General features: G+C 35.9%; 1 protein-coding gene across 1 annotated transcript; it reads right to left on the reverse strand.

Moving 5' to 3' along the window:
* Positions 1–1,021: 1,021 nt before the first annotated feature.
* Positions 1,022–21,488, reverse strand: LOC117329742. Its single transcript, XM_033887849.1, has 16 exons — positions 21,332–21,488; positions 20,326–20,392; positions 18,482–18,546; positions 18,019–18,105; positions 17,436–17,506; positions 16,926–17,083; positions 14,570–14,611; positions 13,977–14,137; positions 12,233–12,291; positions 11,193–11,282; positions 10,612–10,674; positions 9,917–10,141; positions 8,825–8,998; positions 7,991–8,248; positions 7,166–7,291; positions 1,022–6,343 (listed from the first exon to the last, which is right to left on the reverse strand). Exons 3-16 carry the CDS (start codon positions 18,525–18,527, stop codon positions 4,481–4,483), a joined length of 3,423 nt encoding a protein of 1,140 aa, XP_033743740.1. The 5' UTR covers positions 18,528–18,546; positions 20,326–20,392; positions 21,332–21,488; the 3' UTR covers positions 1,022–4,480.
* Between the last annotated feature and the right edge of the window lie 886 nt (positions 21,489–22,374).

Here is a 22,374-nt window from a genome sequence, read left to right on the forward strand (position 1 = left end):
GGACACAGAACGTCCGTAGCCTACAGTACAAACATTGATGGACTGTTGGACACACAACGTCCGTAGTCTACAGTACAAACATTGATGGACTGTCGGACACAGAACGTCCGTAGTCTACAGTACAAACATTGATGGACTGTTGGACACAGAACGTCCGTAGTCTACAGTACAAACATTGATGGACTGTTGGACACAGAACGTCTGTAGTCTACAGTACAAACATTAATAGACTGTTGGACACAGAACGTCTGTAGTCTACAGTACAAACATTGACGGACTGTTGGACACAGAACGTCCGTAGTCTATAGTACAAACATTGATGGACTGTTGGACACAGAACGTCCGTAGTCTACAGTACAAACATTGATGGACTTTCGGACACAGAACGTCTGTAGTCTACAGTACAAACATTGATGGACTGTTGGATACAGAACGTCCGTAGTCTACAGTACAAACACTGATGAACTGTTGGACACAGAACGTCCGTAGTCTACAGTACAAACACTGATGGACTGTTGAACACAGAACGTCCGTAGCCTACAGTACAAACATTGATGGACTGTTGGACACACAACGTCCGTAGTCTACAGTACAAACATTGATGGACTGTCGGACACAGAACGTCCGTAGTCTACAGTACAAACATTGATGGACTGTTGGACACAGAACGTCCGTAGTCTACAGTACAAACATTGATGGACTGTTGGACACAGAACGTCTGTAGTCTACATTACAAACATTAATAGACTGTTGGACACAGAACGTCCGTAGTACAAACATTGATGGACTGTTGGACACAGAACGTCCGTAGTCTACAGTACAAACATTAATAGACTGTTGGACACAGAACGTCCGTAGTCTACAGTACAAACACTGATGGACTGTTGGACACAGAACGTCCGTAGTCTACAGTACAAACACTGATGGACTGTTGGACACAGAACGTCCGTAGTCTACAGTACAAACATCGATGAGGTGTTGGTCATTCCCAGATGTGCGAATTAAAAACAAAAGACATTTATGTTGGCACAGCATTTATTTTTTATAGATTTTCTTTTTCATAAAAAGATAATTTTAATATATGCTATATACATTACACCTATTGCTGATAGTATTTACACAGACAATACTATGAACATTATTTTTTAAATCTTTAATTTAATGAAAATCAACAAATTATCATATTTGAATACCAGAAATTCTTTCTTAGTAATGAATAACCTCCCCTTAATTAACGTTAAAAAAGACTTTTCTTAACTTATTTTCAGGATTCGAGAATCAAGCATTACAGAAATAAAACATTTTTCATGAATCTTGTAATAAATGAAAACTATGTCTACTTTTCTAGACTACTACACCAATAAATTGCAACATGAATGGTAATTCAGAGTTAAGACACACACAAGTCATCAGATTCAATCCAGATAATTTTGAAGGATTTAAGAATGTAAAAATATATTTTCCCAAATACAATAAATCTTTCATAGACATTTGATTAAAATTTAATGGACTTATATCTCTTCATATGTTATTTCTCAAAAATATCTCCCAGGTCATAATCAAATTCTTTCATTGATCTCGAACAATAATTAATTCAAACATGCACTTTGAAGAAATCGTTTTTCAATATAAAAGTTTAATTTACAAAATACTTTTTTGGCTAACATACATCTTGTCGGACATTTTATGCAAATATAGTGAAACCTGACTTTGCTGACACACTTTTGGACTGAATCAATGTGTTCGATTTCTGAAAAGTAGTGATTTGACTCCTGATATTGCTAAAATAAAAGGTCAACTGGAAGCTCTGGTAACCCTTTAAAGTCTAGTTGTCAGGTCCTGTGAAAAATTACTAAGCAGCATTATTGGGAAAAGTTTTTTTTGTAAAGGGATAGGTCAATAAAGTCAGAGAGAAAATAACAGTAAATTGCATTTCTGTCGAAAATTTATGCAGGATTCCGGAAAAGGTAGTGAATGTCTCGGTTCTGGTGGATATGGCTGGATGATACAGGATGTTGTTAAAGACAGTGGTCGGTAAAGTCAGGTTTCAATGTATGCATCAAACTTTAAAAGATTATTCACACTTTGCCACTGAAATACCGGGACTAGACATGAATTTGAGTATTGAACTTAATCCTATATTTGGGATGACGATGTCGCTCCCAACATACACCAAGCTGCCTGCGGTACGTACATATACTCTAGTACAGTGTTAATGTCATGAATGAAATATGTGAGAAGTGGATGTAATGATTCGTAAGTCGATGAAGAGCTTTATAAATAGTCGACGAAAATATGTGAATAAATTTTTCAACACATTTAAGATGAATTGATCATATGATGACAGCTACATCAACCGGCTTAATGTACGTGTACATACTTCTTGTTTAATGGTCAACAACAACATTCTACCGAAACTGGGCTTCAGTTTACTGGGTAGTTATGAGTTTGAAGTGAATTACTATCACACCTGTAATGGCACAGTGAAAACAACATACATGTAAACAGGTACAATGTACTGACTGGATTTGTTAAAAATTCTTACATGCATATGTAATATAAATGCATATCCAATACGTAGATATTTTGAGGTACCCATGCTTTCAGTCATGTTCGTATGACAAATATAAGTATTTTTCGTTCAACATAAATATGATAGCAGGTATATATTGTGTAAAGTCCTCATATTCATTACAGATAGTGATAGTCAAACCTATTTCTAGAAAATAAAGAATAAACTTTGAGGCAATTTTATAATTTTTGTTTTCACTAAAGTTGTAATATGTAGATTCGCAGTGGGTATTTTAAAAATAGCGTTTCTCTGTATAGTTTGAATGTCCTTATTTCAGAAGAATATTGATCATGATGATTATTTGAGGTGATAACTTGTTTTCAAGAGTTCGAACAATTTGAATGGTGACCATATAATTCATGGCTGTAATCCTTCAAATTTAAGTACTTTTAATTTCTTACTTGTGGACATTGCAGCACTGACCTCTTTATTACATAATTAAAACCAATTCAATCCCTAGATTTTTATAAACTCTTATATCAGCAACAAAAATGAAACAAGTAATTTAAATGAATTTGGAAAAACATAAGTGTCTGACATTACCTATATTGATATGTAAACAACATGTCAAAAAACCTGAATTTATAAATGCAGTCTAAAATCAATATATTTGTGATTTCAATTAAGTATTGATCTATGCATAATTTTCTAGATGAACACAAACAACCTTAAGCTTGCATTTGAACAGGTTTTTCATGATTTGTAAGTTATAACTCTACAGAATAACCTGAATTCTCAAATAGTTTGACAAACTTAAATCAAGAAAAATAAACTGATCAACTTCGCCCCTCCCCTTTCACCTACGATACTCTGTCCTAGCTAATATCAGATCTTGGTGTAACTTCCAATTAAAATGCACTTTCGTTTGATTTCTTTACAAAACAAGAACTTGTCGGTTTTGAAGCTGCAAGCAGATTATCACACAGCACCGTCTCTAAATGCCATTTAATTCCAGAATGCCACATTTTGGGAACGTATTTGGGAAATCTGAGGTTGATTTAAATATAACTTAGAACCAAAGAGGTAAAAACTCAAGTTACGTACATAGAATCGGACATACTTCATGGCTCCCTAGCTACAGGACATGTTAATAATGTAAAAATCAAAAATAACTGATTCAATTTCAGACAAGTATGGGTCATCCTAAACATGATAAAGTGATAAAATTCCATCATGCTTTGAATTCTAACTCGATATTAATCATAAGACAGAAAACATTTCAGTATTTTTGACACTTGGAAAATTCATAAGAAAAAAATCTACATAAAGAAATATTAAAAGTTGAACATTTATTACTCAATAATAGTTTTAAAGTGTTTAACTTTTCATGCTTTCAATAAATTAATTAAACTAAGAAAGTATGCATAGTTGATTGTCAACTATTCATAACAATAGGATTTACATATAGATGTAGATGGATGGAAATTTAAAGAAATAAATAATGGATTAATATATTTCATGTATATCAACTGAAAGCCAGTTTCTGTGTGCAACTGATCATGAATAATATTCATTTAAAACAAATAGATCCTTTTATATCATACAAATGCCACTTGAATTGAAGAAATTTTAGCTTGCAACATAATGGTTTGTTTGAAACTTCTAAAAATTATATCTATTTTGATCAAAAATCTTTAATAGTACTTAATTTGATGTTCCTGTTTTTGAAAGACATTTAACACTTTGACATATTTGTCCCTGTGATTTGGAAATGTATGTCCCAAAACCAAAAATGTGAACCAATGTGATCTTATGAAATAGAATTGTATTAACAGTTGATACAACTGAAATAATGGTCAAACATGATTATATTGCATTCCCTACCTACATCAGCTAAATTGCAAAAAAAATAAATCTTAAAAGACATAAAACTAGTTATTGAGCCGTTAAATATCATTACAGATGATATCAATGAGCCTTTGCCTTGGTCAGGACATGAGACTGCGGACATGAGACAGTGATCGCCTTGTAGACGAAGTCCGTAGAATCTCGTGAACACTCACTGTCACTGATCTGACTTCGAGTCACACGCTTTGGGGCAATATCTGCCTCGTGGAACAAGTTTTCTACGTCAATGTAGTCTGTGTGATGATCGAGACTCTTGTAGGATGATGCGGGAGAACTGGCCCTTGTTAAAACACGATCACTATCCCCTACCCTAACCAGACCCCGAAAGTTACTGCCTCGACTTTGTAAACTTAGTGTACTGTCTGGAGAATTTTCCCTGCTGCTACGACGGCTGAAACTGTCTCTACTATTGGAATCCACCCCATCTATACGGCGACGGGAACTCCTTGTTTCAGGCCTGGGGGAGCTGTTTATTAATCCCGTCAGAGAGTTATCTTCCCCTGCCCGAGAGACAATCTGTTCATCAACCGAACTGCTTTTTTTGGGAATTCGGTAATTGCCCAGGCTATTCCTCGGCGACACAGGCGGAGATCTATATCCTTTCGGAGAAATAGCTGGTGAACCATACCAGCTGTTTCCAGATTGACGAGTCTTGGAAGGAGATATCTCGTTCAACACACGTGACACTGACTTGTGTCCATTAATTGAGGCAGACTCATCTATTAATGTTGAGTCTACAATGTCAGTTTTTTTGCCATTTTTGAAGAAACTGTCGAGACGGGTTTGTTTACGGTCTAACAAACCATTTAATTGTTTTAACCTCGATTTCGAGGATGCTCTAAAAAGTCCTCTCTGCACTTTCATCTTAATCTTATCGGGAACCACAAGTTTGTTTATCCTCATATACTGGTTAAGCTCAGATTTCACACGGTCAGACACCTTGCTATTTGGTCTTGGCTTTAACGCTTCCTCTGTCTTTGGTGCTGGTATCACCTCAGATTTGACTGAAGTACTCCGAAGCTCTCTTGAGCCCACAAATGTACAACTATCCTCAATGTCTTCTTTCACAGGACATTCACTCTCCTTATCATCAACATTGTCAGTTTTCACATCAATTTCTAAATTCTGATTAAAAGCACTACAATCTGAATCTTGTTCCTCTTTGACTGACGTCTTTGTTACAGACTGGGTCACCTCCTCCTCCGACAAAGGAACGTGAAAACTAGATCGTGTCCGTTTTTCTCTATGTTCACTCTCTGGACAAACCTTATTGTCCGAGACTTCCTCAACTTCCTGTTGAATGTCACTTTTTCGACTTTGCCGACTAGGTCGACCACGCCGATGAGATTTTTCAATGACTTGCTCTGGTTCTGACACACTATCAAGACCATCTAGAGGATTCTTAACTGGGACATTGTCAGAAACTACATCAATATCTTCCTCACAATCCTCAACAGTCAATGCTGCCCTCATCAACTTCCTTTTCACATGTTTTGCCTTTCTTCGCGAAAATCCTTTTTTCAATACTGGGTCTCTCCTAACCACAGGCAGCATTGGTTTAGATTCTGGTTCAGATTCTAAATCTGTCTTTGTGTTTTCCTCACAAGGAGACCCTAATGACGGTGCATTAAGATCAAGAGAAAGGGGTTCCTCAGGAATGTCTAATACCAAGAATGGGTCCTCTTCTTCCTTTTCCTCGTCCAGAACAGGCGTAGGATTGAAGCCATACTTCTCCACAGTTTTCCAGTCATAGATACTGTGATGATGGTACTTCTTGGCAATCCTTTTCACTTCGCGCTCTGTCAATGACACCTTGCTGTCCGTCAACACCTTAACTTGACCCATAAACACATTCTCACGCATTTTGTAGAACTGTTTCTTCATCTTTTCTCTTTTACCCACCATGTAACACAGGTTCCGTACCTACAACACAGAAAACATATTAGAATACAATCATTACGTAGAACACAGAAGTACTGGCTTTATCAGTATTTTGACAAATTGCTGTAATACAGACAAAATGAAAAGAAGAAAATTGATTAAAAAGTTACTTCCCTGCCTTCCTACCCGAGCTAAAACAAACATTTATTTCCGAGCTAAAACAAATGTTTACCTCCCCGAGCTAAAACAAACATTTATTTCCGAGCTAAAACAAATGTTTACCTCCTCGAGCTAAAACAAACATTTATTTCCGAGCTAAAACAAATGTTTACCTCCCCGAGCTAAAACAAACATTTACTTCCCTGCCTGCCTACCCGAGCTAAAACAAACGTCTACCTCCCCGAGCTTAAACAAACATTTATTTCCGAGCTAAAACAAACATTTACTTCCCTGCCTGCCTACCCGAGCTAAAACAAACGTCTACCTCCCCGAGCTAAAACAAACATTTATTTCCGAGCTAAAACAAACATTTACTTCCCTGCCTGCCTACCTGAGCTAAAACAAATGTTTACCTCCCCGAGCTAAAACAAACATTTATTTCATAGCTAAAACAAACATTTACTTCCCTGCCTGCCAACCGAGCTAAAACAAACATTTCTTCACAAATTCAGGAAAGTGGTGTATGATTCTGTATTCAATAGTGATAGGAGTTACAGATTTATCCATGCGTTTACTCCTATTAATTTTGTATAGCTCTTTGTAAATATAAATTTGGTCAACTAGGCAGCTGGGCAGGATGAATGCTATAAAGCTACTTCATGCCAGAAACACAATGAAAATTTCTGTTCCTTTCATTGAACCTACCCTTTCCAGGTCCTGTCGAAGTTGTACAAACATCTTCATCCGTGCGATGAGGCTGTCCTCCTGTTGTTTCTCCAGCAGGTCTTCCTCTTCTGTCTTTGGCATCAGCAATGGAGTATCAAACATGGTCTGTAACATAAAATATGAAACTAGAGATTGCTTGTTCATTGTAGACTGCTCTGGTTTGAGTTTCCAAAAGCCCTATTTTGTGTTTGAGTTTCCAAAAACCCTATTTTGTGTTAAGTTTCCAATAGCCCTATTTTGTGTTGAGTGTCCAATAGCCCTATTTTGTGTTTGAAATTCCAAATAGCCCTATTTTGTGTTGAGTGTCCAATAGCCCTATCTTGTGTTAAGTTTCCAATAGTCCTATCTTGTGTTAAGTTTCCAATAGCACTATCTTTTGTTAAGTTTCCAATAGCACTATCTTGTGTTAAGTTTCCAATAGTCCTATCTTGTGTTAAGTTTCCAATAGCACTATCTTGTGTTGAGATTCCAATAGGCCTATTTTGTGGTGAGTGTCCAATAGCCCTATTTTGTGTTGAGTTTCCAATAGCCCTATTTTGTGTTAAGTTTCCAATAGCCCTACCTTGTGTTGAGTGTCCAATAGCCCTATCTTGTGTTAAGTTTCCAATAGCCCTATCTTGTGTTAAGTTTCCAATAGACCTATTTTGTGTTGAGTGTCCAATAGCTCTATTTTGTGTTAAGTTTACAATAGCACTATCTTATGTTGAGTTTCCAATAGCCCTTTCTTGTGTTGAGTTTCCAATAGCCCTATCTTGTGTTGAATATCTAATAGCCCTATTTTGTGTTGAATGTCCAGTAGCTTACCTTGCGTTTGAGTTTCCAGTAGGCGGCTATGAGTTCTATGGTGCCTGGTTCCACCTGCAAGGCACTGGAAATCTCATCTGTATCAATCTCCTTATAGAACTCCTCCTCCAGTTGTTTTAACTTTTCTGCTCTCATTCTAGCGATTTCCTCGTCAGTGAGTTCTTTTCGTGGAGACCCGGACAGGCTTTTCCTAGGAGAATCAGTGTCTGAATCAGAATTTCCATGCTCTCGGTTCTTGCTGTGTCTGGGACAATATCCCTATAAAAGAATAAAATAGTCATGCAATAGAAATACGCATCAGCCAATATATGAACTGCTTCAAGTATGAAATACAATAACTCAGTCCAGAACATCTGCATTCAAAAGGTCACAAGTGATGCATGAAAATGACACTGACCATGAAGGTAAACTATCAATACAGTCATAGAAAAATATTCCTTACCTATGTTAATGTTACGCCCTCCCACCCCAAATGGGCATCCTTTCCTTCAACTTTCATTGAAATATGTCAAGAAATGCAGGAATTGCATTGCATTGAAATTTAAAGTGTCAAGGGCTAAAAACTCAAAAATGGTTGAACGTAAAATTCCTTGCTTCATGCACATCTGGCTCTAGTGCCTTTCTTTCTAGCAAATTTCATTAAAAGTCATTATGAATTGTAAGAATTGCAATGTGTCACAGGCTGCAAAACTCACAATAGTCAAAACAAAACTTCCTTTCTTTTTTCCACTTGGTTTTGATACCAAAGTACCTGTACCAACATATTGAGGTTTACACAAAGACCCATTTCCTTCCCAACCTAGTTGTTTTTCCTTCTTTCCTTCAGTTTAGTACCTTAAGCTTGATGCCTTCGTCGCTTTCATTTTCTGTTAGAATCGTCCTCATCTCAAGTTTGTACTGAAAAGCACAGGTCACATGGAAAGCTGTTTTACAAGCCTTTACGGAGCACTGGATACAAGCTCCCGTCCTCTCCTTACAGAGACAGCATATCAATGCCCAACGACTTGCCTGAAATCAAACATACCAAATTTCAAATGCCTTTACCTATTTGTTCTTAAATACTGTGAAGTTTTTAAAATGATTTAGCAGACTTATATCTTTGCCCTGGTGTAATGAATAAAAATAAGAAAATCATGAAAACAATTTCAAACATAGTAACTTGTTCATGTTTTAGTTCAAAATTTCATGTAAACTATGTACATGAACAATTATGTCCAAAATCAACCCTGAAAACAATCCAAAGTTTCCTTTGTATTGAAGGGATTAAACCTCAATTTATTAGGTTTTACATGTTTGTAGCTTATGAATTATGAAAGTTTTTTAAGTCTATCAATAGCACATATTGAATAATGCACTACATATGAATAAGACAACGGAAATTATAACATCAACAAGATCGCGTATAACAGTTTAACTCTTAATTAGACATGGAAACTTTCCTTAAACCGTAATGACAACTGATGTCCTTCAAAGTAACAGAACTAATAACTAACTTAGAATTACTTGCAAGATCTTTACTCGCATGTATTTGAGAGATCTTTATTTACATGTATTTGTGAGATCTTTACTAACAGTTGTTTGTGAGATCATTACTCATAGGTATTTATGAGATCTTTACTTAACAGTTAATTTGTGAGATCTTTACTTAACAGTTAATTTGTGAGATCTTTACTTACAGGTATTTGTGAGATCTTTACTTATAGGTATTTGTGAGATCTTTACTCATAGGTATTTGTGACATTTTTACCTACAGGTATTTGTGAGATCTTTACTCATAGGTATTTGTGACATTTTTACCTACAGGTAATTGTGAGATCTTTACTCACATATATTTGCGAGATCTTTACTCAGAGGTATTTGTGAGATCTTTACTTACAGGTAATTGTGAGATCTTTACTTACAGGTATTTGTAAGATCTTTACTTACAGGTATTTGTGAGATCTTTGTAATCGGCTCCATCTTCTCAACACAGCCAATGGTGACCTCAGGAATCCACAGTGAACAACTCACGTGGGCCCACTTGGTCCCGCTCCGTGTACTCTTCATGGCGCCACCTATCTTTGGACAGAGTATGCAGCGAGGTTTGATACCCAGGGCACATACTCGACACAGCCAGCTCCCCTCAGGGATTTTTTGTATGCCGTAGCATGCCTAAAACAAATTTTTAATACATTTAATAGAAAGGATTTATCATGCTTTTTCAAAAGTTTCTGAATTGATTAATTCATGAAAATCTTTAAATTAAAGAAAGATTTGTATAGATATTTCAGTAATAGAACATTGAATGAACATTAACATGCATAGAAAATGCCAGCTCCCCTCAGGAATTTTCTGTATGCCATCACATGCCTAAAACCAATTTTCAGTACCAAATTTTATAATGCTTTTTTCAAAAGGTTCTACATAATTCCTAAACATGCAATACCTGACACTAATTATTAAAACAACTTTCTCTATACCATTAAATTTAATGTAATTTACATGAATTTACTGCCCAAAGTTATACAAAAAACATCAAATATTCGACAGTCATGGTTTATGTTTGTTTGCTAGATCTATTGCCTTGGCAGTCATTTTGGAGCATTGTACCTTTGTAGCAGCTGGTGGCTACCTCAACTTACCTGGTGAACACATATATCACAGCCATCGCAAAACACCATCTCATTGTTGTCCTCACTGTCCGGCTGTAACAACAAATCCAACAAATTGTAAAACTTGGTAGTAAGTACTGCAAAAGACTGTATTCATGGTGAAAATGCACTTTTTGGGTGTCTTAGTGACTCAGATGAGTATCAACATCCAGTTTATGTTGGTTTTTGAAGACATATTTAAAACATTTTTAATCAGAATTTTCAAACAGGAAGTTAAAATAATATGGAAATGTAACACTATGTTGATTAATTGGGAACTGTAATGCTTTGAAAAACTAGTTTTTCCCCGTATATCAATCGAAATAAAATTGTAAACGGTAAACTGAACTATAGAGGAAATGCTTATTAAGACTATCTCAGGAAGTCAACCATCTGAAAAGGATATTAGTGTTTTGTCAACCACCCCAATGCATCATGCTATGAAGCCTTAGTCAAAATTACGCCGACTGCTTGGAGTGCGGAGATAAGAAACCCTTAACAAATTTCTTTAACTTCAAACCAATATCTCTATATTACACAAGATAATGACCTCCTCCCAGGTAAAACCTTACCGAGCGACAGACTTCACACACCACATCCTCATCATACTCAATGCCAAGTCCTTCCTCAGTCTTCTTCTTGTTCTGCATCTTTTCATAACACTGAAAAAAAGCCACATCGAACATTCATCTCAATCCAAAAAGAAGGTAAAATGTATATGAGGGGTCTATGTTAAAATCAGGGTTAGTGATTTGAATTACAACTATTTGTTTGTGTTGATTAAATGATTTGCAATATTTTTTTGTTATTTCAAGAGATTACACCAGATAGAATAAATTTTAGATTCAATATTATAATTAGTTTCATATTTGTGACATCATGCAGGGTCGTTAATGAAACAGTAGAATTAAACAATTACAGAAATCCATTGTAATAATCATATCACATGTCATAAAATTAATCACATGTTAAAGAAATAAATAAAATTTTATGATTGCATATCATTCTTAATTTGTGGCAACCTACCTAGACTTGAAAAATAATCTACAGACTTCTTTGTGAGTACACTGATACATCATAACACCAGTACAATGATAATATAAATCATTGACACAATAAGAGACGTTTTTTAGCTGCTGTAGAACTGTCTGGTTTGCCAAAGAATATGATTTTAAAAGCATATATCAGTATGTCGCCTGTCAGTGAGGAACGTCCTCAAGATGAAAATCAGCAGTGATGTAAACTAATTCTATAAATCAGACTATTAATAGATTGGGCCTACAATAAGGAAATTCCACTGGATTCTGCTTACAAGCATACCCCATAGTGCACAAGATAAAAATTAACAATTATGTGTTTGTGTCGATTTTTTCAGTCTTTTTGCAAAATTTCTTAATTCACTGGATGACCAAACTGATAATTGCTGTGTTTATGTATCTTGCTCTAAGAATTTTAAGGCAAATTTAAGTAGGCAAAACTTCATATTATACAACAGCCACCTTTTTGGATGGGTACATAATACCCTGGACAAGCTAGGGCAATGCTTTGCCCAACTAATTTTTAGATCATTTTAAATTTCACTTAAAAGCAGCAATTGATAAAAAAGACATACCTGACTCTCTAAGGCTTCAATGACCCTTTCCATTGTCCATTCGTGTATAAGGACTTCAGCTGAAATACACAACACCCCAAATGGCTTAGCTATGTAGCAAGGGAAATAACTCTATCAATTTTAATTTCAAACAATTTTCTTGTCATAAACCATATGACAATACTGGACACCAGAGCCCATAGGCAATGTAGTGCAAGGGAGGCAACTCCTCTACAAACTATATACAGTCAAACTTGTAATAGCGGACACCCTTACATAGCGGACACCTGTCCATAACGGACACTTCCAGGAATCCCCAATGAAAATCACTATATAAATATCATGTATAAAGCGGACACCTTCCTAATGCGGACAGCGGACACTTATTTTTGTCCGTAAAGTTGTTAAAAATTCTGTATAACGGACACATGAAACCAAAGCCGTGTTGATATTTGTGTGTAAAATGTTTCTAAATAACAAGCAAAGCCTTAATTACTCAACTCCCCTGGCAGCAATGCTAACTTAGGAAGCCACTTCATCAGTCACTAATTGTCCTGTTACCTGTAAGTTGCTGTAACAATGGGCAGTAATTACAAGAGAGTGACCGATAGCCATCGGCAGAGGTGTTTGTTTACTCAACTCCACCGGTGACAGCTAAGCTTAGCCATTCAACCATAGCCTAGACAACAAGAATGGTCAGGGGGTAGTTAAATAATTATCAAGACCAACAAAAGAGGGACAAAGCAATAGTTATGTCTGTCATTATTGTTTTACTTACAAAATCAACCGTATGCAAATCTGACAGGGCAGGCACATGGTTGTCAGCCGCCATTTTCTCACACTCGGAAGTCCTCATAATATGACTACGTAACATATTAAGAACAGCTGAAGAGTTCCGATTGTCTTTGTATACACTATACTAATTGACTGAACCAGAAAACGGTATTTATTAAATTAAATCCCTACATGGATTTCAGAAAATATGTCTCAAAATAAATGCTTAGGGATTATAATTATCAGAAGAAAATGCACTTTCATTTATAAAGAGTTAATGTTGTAATAGAAAAGATATTTCAAACATATTTATTTTCCAAAATATTGAGGATTAATGAAAATTGTTTTACTATGATAAGAATTACCTTTACTTTTTTGACTATGTTGAGTATTTGTCTGGATAGATATTCAGTATAGTATGATATTGTGAAGATTTGTTTTGAAACTATAGGCTTAATATAAATTATTAAAAATATCAACTTCAATTTTTGTGTCAGATGAATGATTGAAAATTAATTAATTAAGCATTTATCTTTAAGTATTTGTCTTTTATTCATTTGTTTAAGTCTTTAAATATAATAAATCAGGAGACATATAGTGTACTAAAAACAGACTTTGGTTTGTTTCTTTGTTTATAAGGGACATAACTCGTTGAACCTCTATATAAAGGACACCTCTCTATAAAGGACATTTTTGTCTTGTCCCTTAGGTGTCCTTTATAGACAGGTTCGACTGTATTTAGGTCATTTTTATCTCAAAACCATTATTTTGATGTGTTTAATGAAGCAAAATAAAAATTGACCATCAAACAATTCATAAATATTTTGGTGTGTTCGAGTTTCCTGACCTCGACAGATACAGGCCCAAAAATAACAATCTCCGAGAAATCATCAAAGACTACCAGAACACTAGTCAAAAACTAAATTTTCTCAATTATAAATCTTTATTTTCTATGACAATAGTGTCTACTTCATTTCTTAATAAATCCTACCATTTTCTTCTCTCTCTTCATTTGCCTTCTGTAGCCAGCATACATCAAGATTGTCTAAATCATAGCGGACAACTGACTCTGATAGTTGCTGCATCCCTGTGAACTCATGGATACTCTGCTGAAAGCTTTCATCCTTCGTGGCATGCAGGAACTTTCGAGGTCTACAAATAAATAATCATCTCAGAAATATTTTGGAGACACAGTGGTAGGACACAGGGCTACCTGACCAAACAGGTTGTTAGCTAGAATCCCGGTTAGGGCAGTGTGTGTATAGTACTGTAGCCTAGAACAAGATACTTTAATCTGTAGTGTTCCAGTTGACTCAGCAGTGAAAGAGTACCTCATAGATCAGTGCGAGAAATGTTGTGTGAAATCTGTCTGTGCCAAAATGACTGATCTAGCAGAATTCTCCCCTTGGATTTGAGAAAGACATTGGCCGGTTGCTAAAAGCCCAATGACCATGGATAATAATGACTCTAATGAGTGAACTGCTTTGAGACGGCCATATTGCTATGATATTGTTTAATATAAGTTATTTTTTATTTAACATGAAATATGCACTAAAACAGGTTATTCTTTTTCGAAAAACTTACATTTTGAAGTCTCCACCAAGCTTTGTCCATGACGTCTTTTCACTGAAAATTTCAAGAACAAAATTGTTACAAACTAATTCCACCATGTAAAGACAAATAACAAGATTTTTTTTGTTAGGGCAAACTATGCTGTAGACCATTTCCAATTTCTATTAACTGATTGGAGATTCAACCTCTAAAAGAACATAGTACACACACAACAGGAATCATACCAGGGATTTTCCTACAATATTTCAACTGGTTCCAGGGTCCATTGAATTTCTACGCAACAAAATGTGACATTGGGAAAAACATAAAATAGTGAAATTCATACAAATTTCAGTTTTTCTTTGATGAATATTGCTCTTGTACTATTTTAGATTTCATTTTGTTATCTAGCCCCCCCCCCCCCCCCCCCCCCCCCAAAGTACCTTAGTATAGGTCATTGTAGATAAAACTTACTTAATTTCAAAAGTGACTTCAAAATTGGGAATTTTTCAGTGGCAAATTCAGAATTTTCACAAGTTTTTTTTTAGGGGAATGTGTTCTTTTAACAGACCGTTTCTATTGTAGGAAAATCCCTGCATATAAATCAGAGACAATAGCAGTAGTGATCAGGACAGAACAGTCCAGGATATGATCAATACCCTCAATATATTGTGTCTTCTATCTTGATCGGAATTAGTTTCACTTTCAGGACCAATAATCAATCAAAGGGCCAAAGGCCCTGAGAAACGTCAGGGTCTGAGGTCATATTATAAGAAATTTAAAATTGGATTTTATAGTCAGACAGTTACATTTGTATCAGATGAAATGTCTTCATCTGGCCCTGGTATTCCTATTCTATATATATTCAAGAAAACATGTATAACATATATATCAGCTGACAACTTTACAATAGCTGAGTATAGTTGTTTCCCCATTTCTTTAATGCTTGTGGAAGATTATTGATATACTCCTGAATCAGTAAAGCTGCTTGTAAACTTTGAAAAAAGAATCAACTGAACGACAAATCGGTCTATTAACAGAACATGTTGTTCAAGTAACTACAACTAAAGATAAAATCCAAGATGTACACAGCCGAAGTTTTTTAAAATTTTATTTATACTATAAGTTATTAATAAGGCATATCAAACATCTATTTTATGACCCGTAGTAACACATTTTCACTCCGATAGAAAACTGCGGTCGCGTTGTCCGACGAGACATATCTAGTTTTGACACCGACGCCAGTACATCATGTATTCATGATCAGTCACGGATCATAATCATTAGATTCTTTTCAAACAACAAATAATAACCATATTTAATAAAATCCTCACGAAAAACGGCAATGTAGTTTGTTACAACTTGCTCTCAATTCCTGGTCATACCTCACATACAAATGAATATGAAACTGCGAACGGTCGTTGGTTTAGTTACAGTAGACATGAGTCACGTGACAGCTGACTAGTGATGAGTCACGTGACAGCTGATGTTATCTCTTGGAATGCTCGGGTGCATTTGACTACGTAAATAGGATTGGTTTTAAGCTATCAAATGTGCCTGCATATGAACTCAGGATGAACAGATGTGGATAGTTTCTCTGTGAATGCATGTAAATTTCCACGACGATCGAACTGATTTTTCTACTTTCGTTTTCAAGGCAGTATCGAGACAGAACTACGTAATCCTACGCCAACAAAATTGCATATACTGACGAGGAAAAAGGTTGATATTTATACTCTAAAATAGTCTAGATCACCAAACATTCACATTTCATTTTAAATAATTGCAGTAAACACGGTTTACATCACTTAAATTGAGTCAATAATTGCTATCAAAATAGGAACTATATTAGGCTGCGGATGTATATCATTTGTATGACAGAAATGAGGAATAGTTAGCCGGAACAGATCTATCAGTAACAACATTTTCCCACCACGCCTATAACGGCAGGTGCCAAAGGCACCCTGACGTTAAAAACTCTAAATCAATCTATCATAATCAGTTTTCTAAATTTAACACAGAATTCTGTAGAAAATTATGTACATCTTACGTACATTTATTACACGTCTTAACCTTTGTTATCAATATGTTTTAAAAATGAACACAAACGAAGCATTTAACAGTAGTAAATATAATTCAATCTCCTTAATCACTTGTAAACGACCAATAAATATATCGGTAAAATATATAAAATCAACTACTTCTTGGTTTGGTAACACTACAAAAATACCGTACACGAAGCCAAAGATTAATGAACACTTCACAACATTTCCGATCAGTTGCTTTTCAAAATCGTCATCAGTGATTGGTTCTATTTTTATTATTTCGACTAATGTTTTTGTTTTTTTCGATCGTCAGGCCACCATTAGTCTTAAATATTCTTTAATACCTGACTTCAACAGTTGGGATGGCTTCAGAGTTGACTGGAACCTGGACACCCTTCTCCCAATCCTGCTTCCACTGATCAGCAATGAGGTGATAGTTGTCTGCATTGAGGGGCTCCGAGTCAGCCAGCTTCATAGCACTAATCAAGTCTTTTCTGAACAACTGTGTAACAAACATAAGCTCATGAATGAATCTTTTCTAGAGTAGTCATCGAAAACAACATCACTGTACAGCCATAATGAATATAAGCTAAAGTCAGTGCAATTTAACAAATATACTTTCACTGCATAAAGCACAATTTACGTAATATTTTTTCTAACGTTCAAAGTGGGTTGAGCAAAATCACAAATATACTCAAACAGCAGAGAAAAAACATACTCTGAAAACATATTTTGCACCCATCTTTAACCTGATATCTTGTTTAAGTAAACTCAGCAAATGATGTGCAAACAGATATAGAAATCTACAACATGATGTAATACTACCAGTGAGTCCCAGATTGTTGGTAACTTACCTCTGCAGGTTTGTTGTGGGACGACACACTGGGACTACGCAACACTTTACCTCCCGCCTTACTACAGTTGGCTGTAACAAAGAGAACAATAATTGTTTGTTTGTGTTTAACATCCTATTTACAGCCAGGGTCATTTAAGGACATGCCTGCTTTTGGAGGTGGAGGAAAGTCGGGAGTACCTGGAGAAAAATCACCGACCTACGGTCAGTACCAGGCAACTGCCCCACGTGGAGAACAATAAAACAAAGTATCAAGGCTTCTAACATATATTGTTAATACAGGGTTATCATGCCTATCTTTAATACAGGGTGTACAATTTTATGGAATACCACCATTCCATACTTAACCATCCTTTACTGGAATATTAAGTATACCAAATAATTTTTACCAATCACCAGGAATGATATAAAATTTCCAAGACAACAGCATTTGGCTGTTGAAATTATATTGTACATGTTATCTCTTGTTTTTAAGTTTTTAAAGTCTAATTTTTTTCATTTTTTATTGTAATTTTTTTCTCTTCTAATTATAATCTAAAAATAAATTTGACATGCCTACATCATCAATAGCATTAGAATCCTACCTTTGTTCTTTTCACCATCCTGTGTCTCCTTGTCATCTTCCTCTTCCTCCGTATCTGGCCTTTGTTTTTTAGAAAGTCCATCTTGTTCTAAACAAAACATAACTTTTCAGCCTTCTCATATTTTCATATTCTATAACCTTTGGATGTCTGAACATCATATTTTCATATTCTTTGAAACTTAATGATTCAGTGAGTCGATAATACTCTTTTGTGTGCTTGCTGGGTTTATTGCCACACGAATAGCCAGGGTCATTTTAAGACAGGCCTCTTCTTAGTTGGTGACTACCTCACTGAACAACATACGAGTGGCCTATCACATAAATAAGAATATTGAATGACCTTGACCTTTACTTAAAAAACCTGAAACTCAAACTTGGTCTGTAGCTACTCATACCAAAGTTATATACTAACTTTCACCAGCATTCCTTAATTTTTTAAACCCAAACAGGTGTCAAATACATACCTGGACTTTCGTCCCGGAATGGACGTTTGCTTTTATTTGGTGGCATTCCTGTCCTACAACCAAACCTAAAAGGAAAGAAAAGAACATGCAATCACTTTCCTAACTTTTTTTTAACCTTTTTACAGAGCACACTATCAACGACAAAAGTAAATAAGCATGCTGGGTATACTTGCTATAAAGCCATATGTGTCCCCCCCCTGGCCCTCGCTAACAAGAGATCCCAGAGGGATCTTGGCGCCCACCATTGAATGATCTTTATAGGTTCCATGTCAGATTGAACTTTTCTCTACTTTTCCCTTCCTCTAAGTCTTACTAATCTGTGTAAATTCAGAAACAGCCCTCTAGTACTTTTTAAACAATTGAACCTATATATAAAATTAAAGATTTAGCGATAATGGCTGTCTGTTGTTTTCGGATTGGTCCCAAAATGCAACACCAGGAACCAGGGGAACCTACATATGAAATTTGAGAAAGATCCCTTCAGTACCTTCTGTAAAATAGCGATAACAAACTTCAATTGTCAAAATACAAGATGGCTGCCTGTCGGCCATGTTGTTTTCCTATTGGTCCCAAGATGCAATATGCAGAACTACAGACCAAGGGGAACTTATAAAAATGTTTGAGAAAGATCCCTTCAGTACTTTCTGAAAAATAGCGATAACAAAACTTCAATTGTCAAAATCCAAGATGGCTGCCTGTCGGCCATGTTGTTTTCCGATTGGTCTCAAAATGCAATATGCATAACTAGGCACCAAGGGGAATCTACATATGAAATTTGAGAAAGATCCCTTCAGTACTTTCTCAGAAATAGCGATAACAAACTTCAATTGTCAAAATCCAAGATGGCTGCCTGTCGGCCATGTTGTTTTCCGATAGGTCTCAAAATGCAATATGCATAACTAGGCACCAAGGGGAATCTACATATGAAATTTGAGAAAGATCCCTTCAGTACTTTCTCAGAAATAGCGATAACAAACTTCAATTGTCAAAATCCAAGATGGCTGCCTGTCGGCCATGTTGTTTTCCGATTGGTCTCAAAATGCAATATGCATAACTAGGCACCAAGGGGAACCTACATATGAAATTTGAGAAAGATCCCTTCAGTGCTTTCTCAGAAATAGCGATAACAAACTTCAATTGTCAAAATCCAAGATGGCTGCCTGTCGGCCATGTTGTTTTCCGATTGGTCTCAAAATGCAATATGCATAACTAGGCACCAAGGGGAGCCTACATATGAAATTTGAGAAAGATCCCTTCAGTACTTTCTCAGAAATAGCGATAACAAACTTCAATTGTCAAAATCCAAGATGGCTGCCTGTCGGCCATGTTGTTTTACGATTGGTCTCAAAATGCAATATGCATAACTAGGCACCAAGGGGAACCCACATATGAAATTTGAGAAAGATCCCTTCAGTACTTTCTGAGGATTAGCGATAACAAGAATTGTTTATGGACGGACGGAGGGACGGACGGACGGACGACGGACCACGGACGCAGGGCGATTTGAATAGCCCACCATCTGATGATGGTGGGCTAAAAATAGTAACGGTGACCTTGACCCCAAACCCCTGAAATTCTGGCTTGGAACTGTAACTATTGATGGCAGAGAAAAGTGCTGAAAACGGAGTGGGCGGACAGACAGACAGACAGATACGGAGGAAACCTATAGCCCCCCCCCCCCTGCTCCCGCGGCCTGGTGTCTTATTTAAATTTCTTATCGGATCAGTTATTTTTATATCTATTCGCAAAAGTGGGAAACTAGCATCAGTGTTGTATTTTACTGGTTTCCATGTATGATCTTATAAACAGTATTGTAATGTATCCTTTAAACCCTTTTAATTTACCTGTGTTATTATTTTTTCAAGAATTTTCCGCAGGCAAATTACATGGCATCACTGTTGGTTTTGGTACCTGAAAAGAACAAAAATACCAAAAGATAATTTAGGATGCTTGCCATGAGAGCGAAAGACTGCTAGTTATAAGTCTGGTACGGGCAGGGTATTTTTCATAATTACCCTTTCCTATTACAATCATATAAGGCATTGCGGTCATTGTAGTCGCCTCACAACGAAGTATAATCACTTCCCTTAATAACTTGAATTGACAGAAATATCCACCATATATTATAACTATTGTCCAATTATCATGGATATCTATATTTATTGATAGATACCCTGTAATAACATCCCCAACCCGATGTACGTAACATCTAGATGACCTTTGAAAGGTAAACAAACATTGTCTCAGCTTTAAGTTCTGTGTGAGAGCATGGATGGCTGTTAGTTCATTTAATCATTCAATTTTAATTGAACATAATTCGTGCTAAAAGGCTTAAGTAAACGTAATGTTCTTAAATTTAGAGCAGATTAATTTGTGAAAAGTCATTTTGAATATCCCGCCTTTTCTTGCGTCACTAGACACCTCGCATAATAATCAAAAACATTTCCATAGATTAGTGAATATCGCTAGATGTGCCAATGAATCCAAGAGAATATTAACATATAACTCAATAGCCTTACGATTACATAACAACTCTACGCTGAAAAATATTTATTATTCTCTATGAAAACGTCCGATTTTGCAGAATTGTAGAAAGCAAAAACACGCGTAGTGCTTGGCGGTCTTCCAATAATAGGAGATCGATGCAAGATTGGCAAGTGATTAGCATTTTGAAAGACAGTCTTACGTCAAACTGTGCTCTGCCTGGATAGCTATATTGCACAATAATTTTATGCTGAAGAGGCCAAATATTTGGACCCAAGATGAGTTCATGGAGACGTCCATTTACGAAGCGATGTTGTCACACCTTGACATTACATATTCAAATACCGAATGATGTGGATGCCTTACCTCTTATTGAACTGGACGGATTATTGTAGGAAAGATCAATTTACAGCTATTCCAATGAATCGTCAATAACGATCTTCCTTGTTAATTATACCGAATAAATAACAATATTTAGTACATTGATTTGGCGCCATCATGGAGAATTCTCAAAACCAGGTCACCGAGATTTTAACGATACTTCAGACGAGACCATGAAGTAGAAGTAGCATTTTAGTTTCGTATTTAAATCGCGACTTGTCCACAGTCAATCTTGTATTAATTAGATCTATAACTTTTGGACGACCCAGAACAATTATTCATTAAGTGAAGTATAATTTTCTCTACACTGTTGACGAGTTTAATAAGTATGAAAATTTAACCAGTCGTTCTGAGCATTTCCAGCACCATCGAGCACCTGCTGTATACTTGGCTGTCATGTTGCTCGGCCTAAAAACATAAGAATGTGCTGAGACGCTGCTCTCTTAGACATAAACAACAACACATATATTCACAATGCATTTAATTTGATATGATTTAATATGTATACATAATGATCACAGACTATACGTAGGGTAGCCAGAGATGTACATTTTATATTCTTAATCTCCAAATCAAGAGTTTTCAGGAAATGTAGGCATAGCTGATTTTGTGTTTATTTGTCGCATATAGGATTATGATATTTCAACAGCTGCCCAGCTGAAATTGCGAGAAACATTTCAATTTTTGTGAATAGACAAGCTTCCATGTTAGGCATTGTGCCTGTGTGCAAGAAATTGTTTCAAAGGGAAAGTTCAGGGACATTTTGACTAAACGTCAGCAATCTGCAATCAATAAGAGATCATATGGTCTCGTGACTTCGGAAATAGATTGGTGAAAATTTGCACCCATCCCTCGATGTTCGCGGCAGACAAAGTACATTTCAATGAAAACGGACTATCAGCGTACTACCACGACATGTGCAGAATGCTATATAATATATGTACAGATAGAAAAGTTTAAAAAAAAACCAAACAAACATTACCACAAGTATATCACCGTAGCAGATTCACGGCTTTTCACCAAAGCTT

This window comes from Pecten maximus, chromosome 6 (genome assembly GCF_902652985.1).
Source record: "Pecten maximus chromosome 6, xPecMax1.1, whole genome shotgun sequence".
Taxonomy (NCBI): Eukaryota; Metazoa; Mollusca; class Bivalvia; order Pectinida; family Pectinidae; genus Pecten; species Pecten maximus.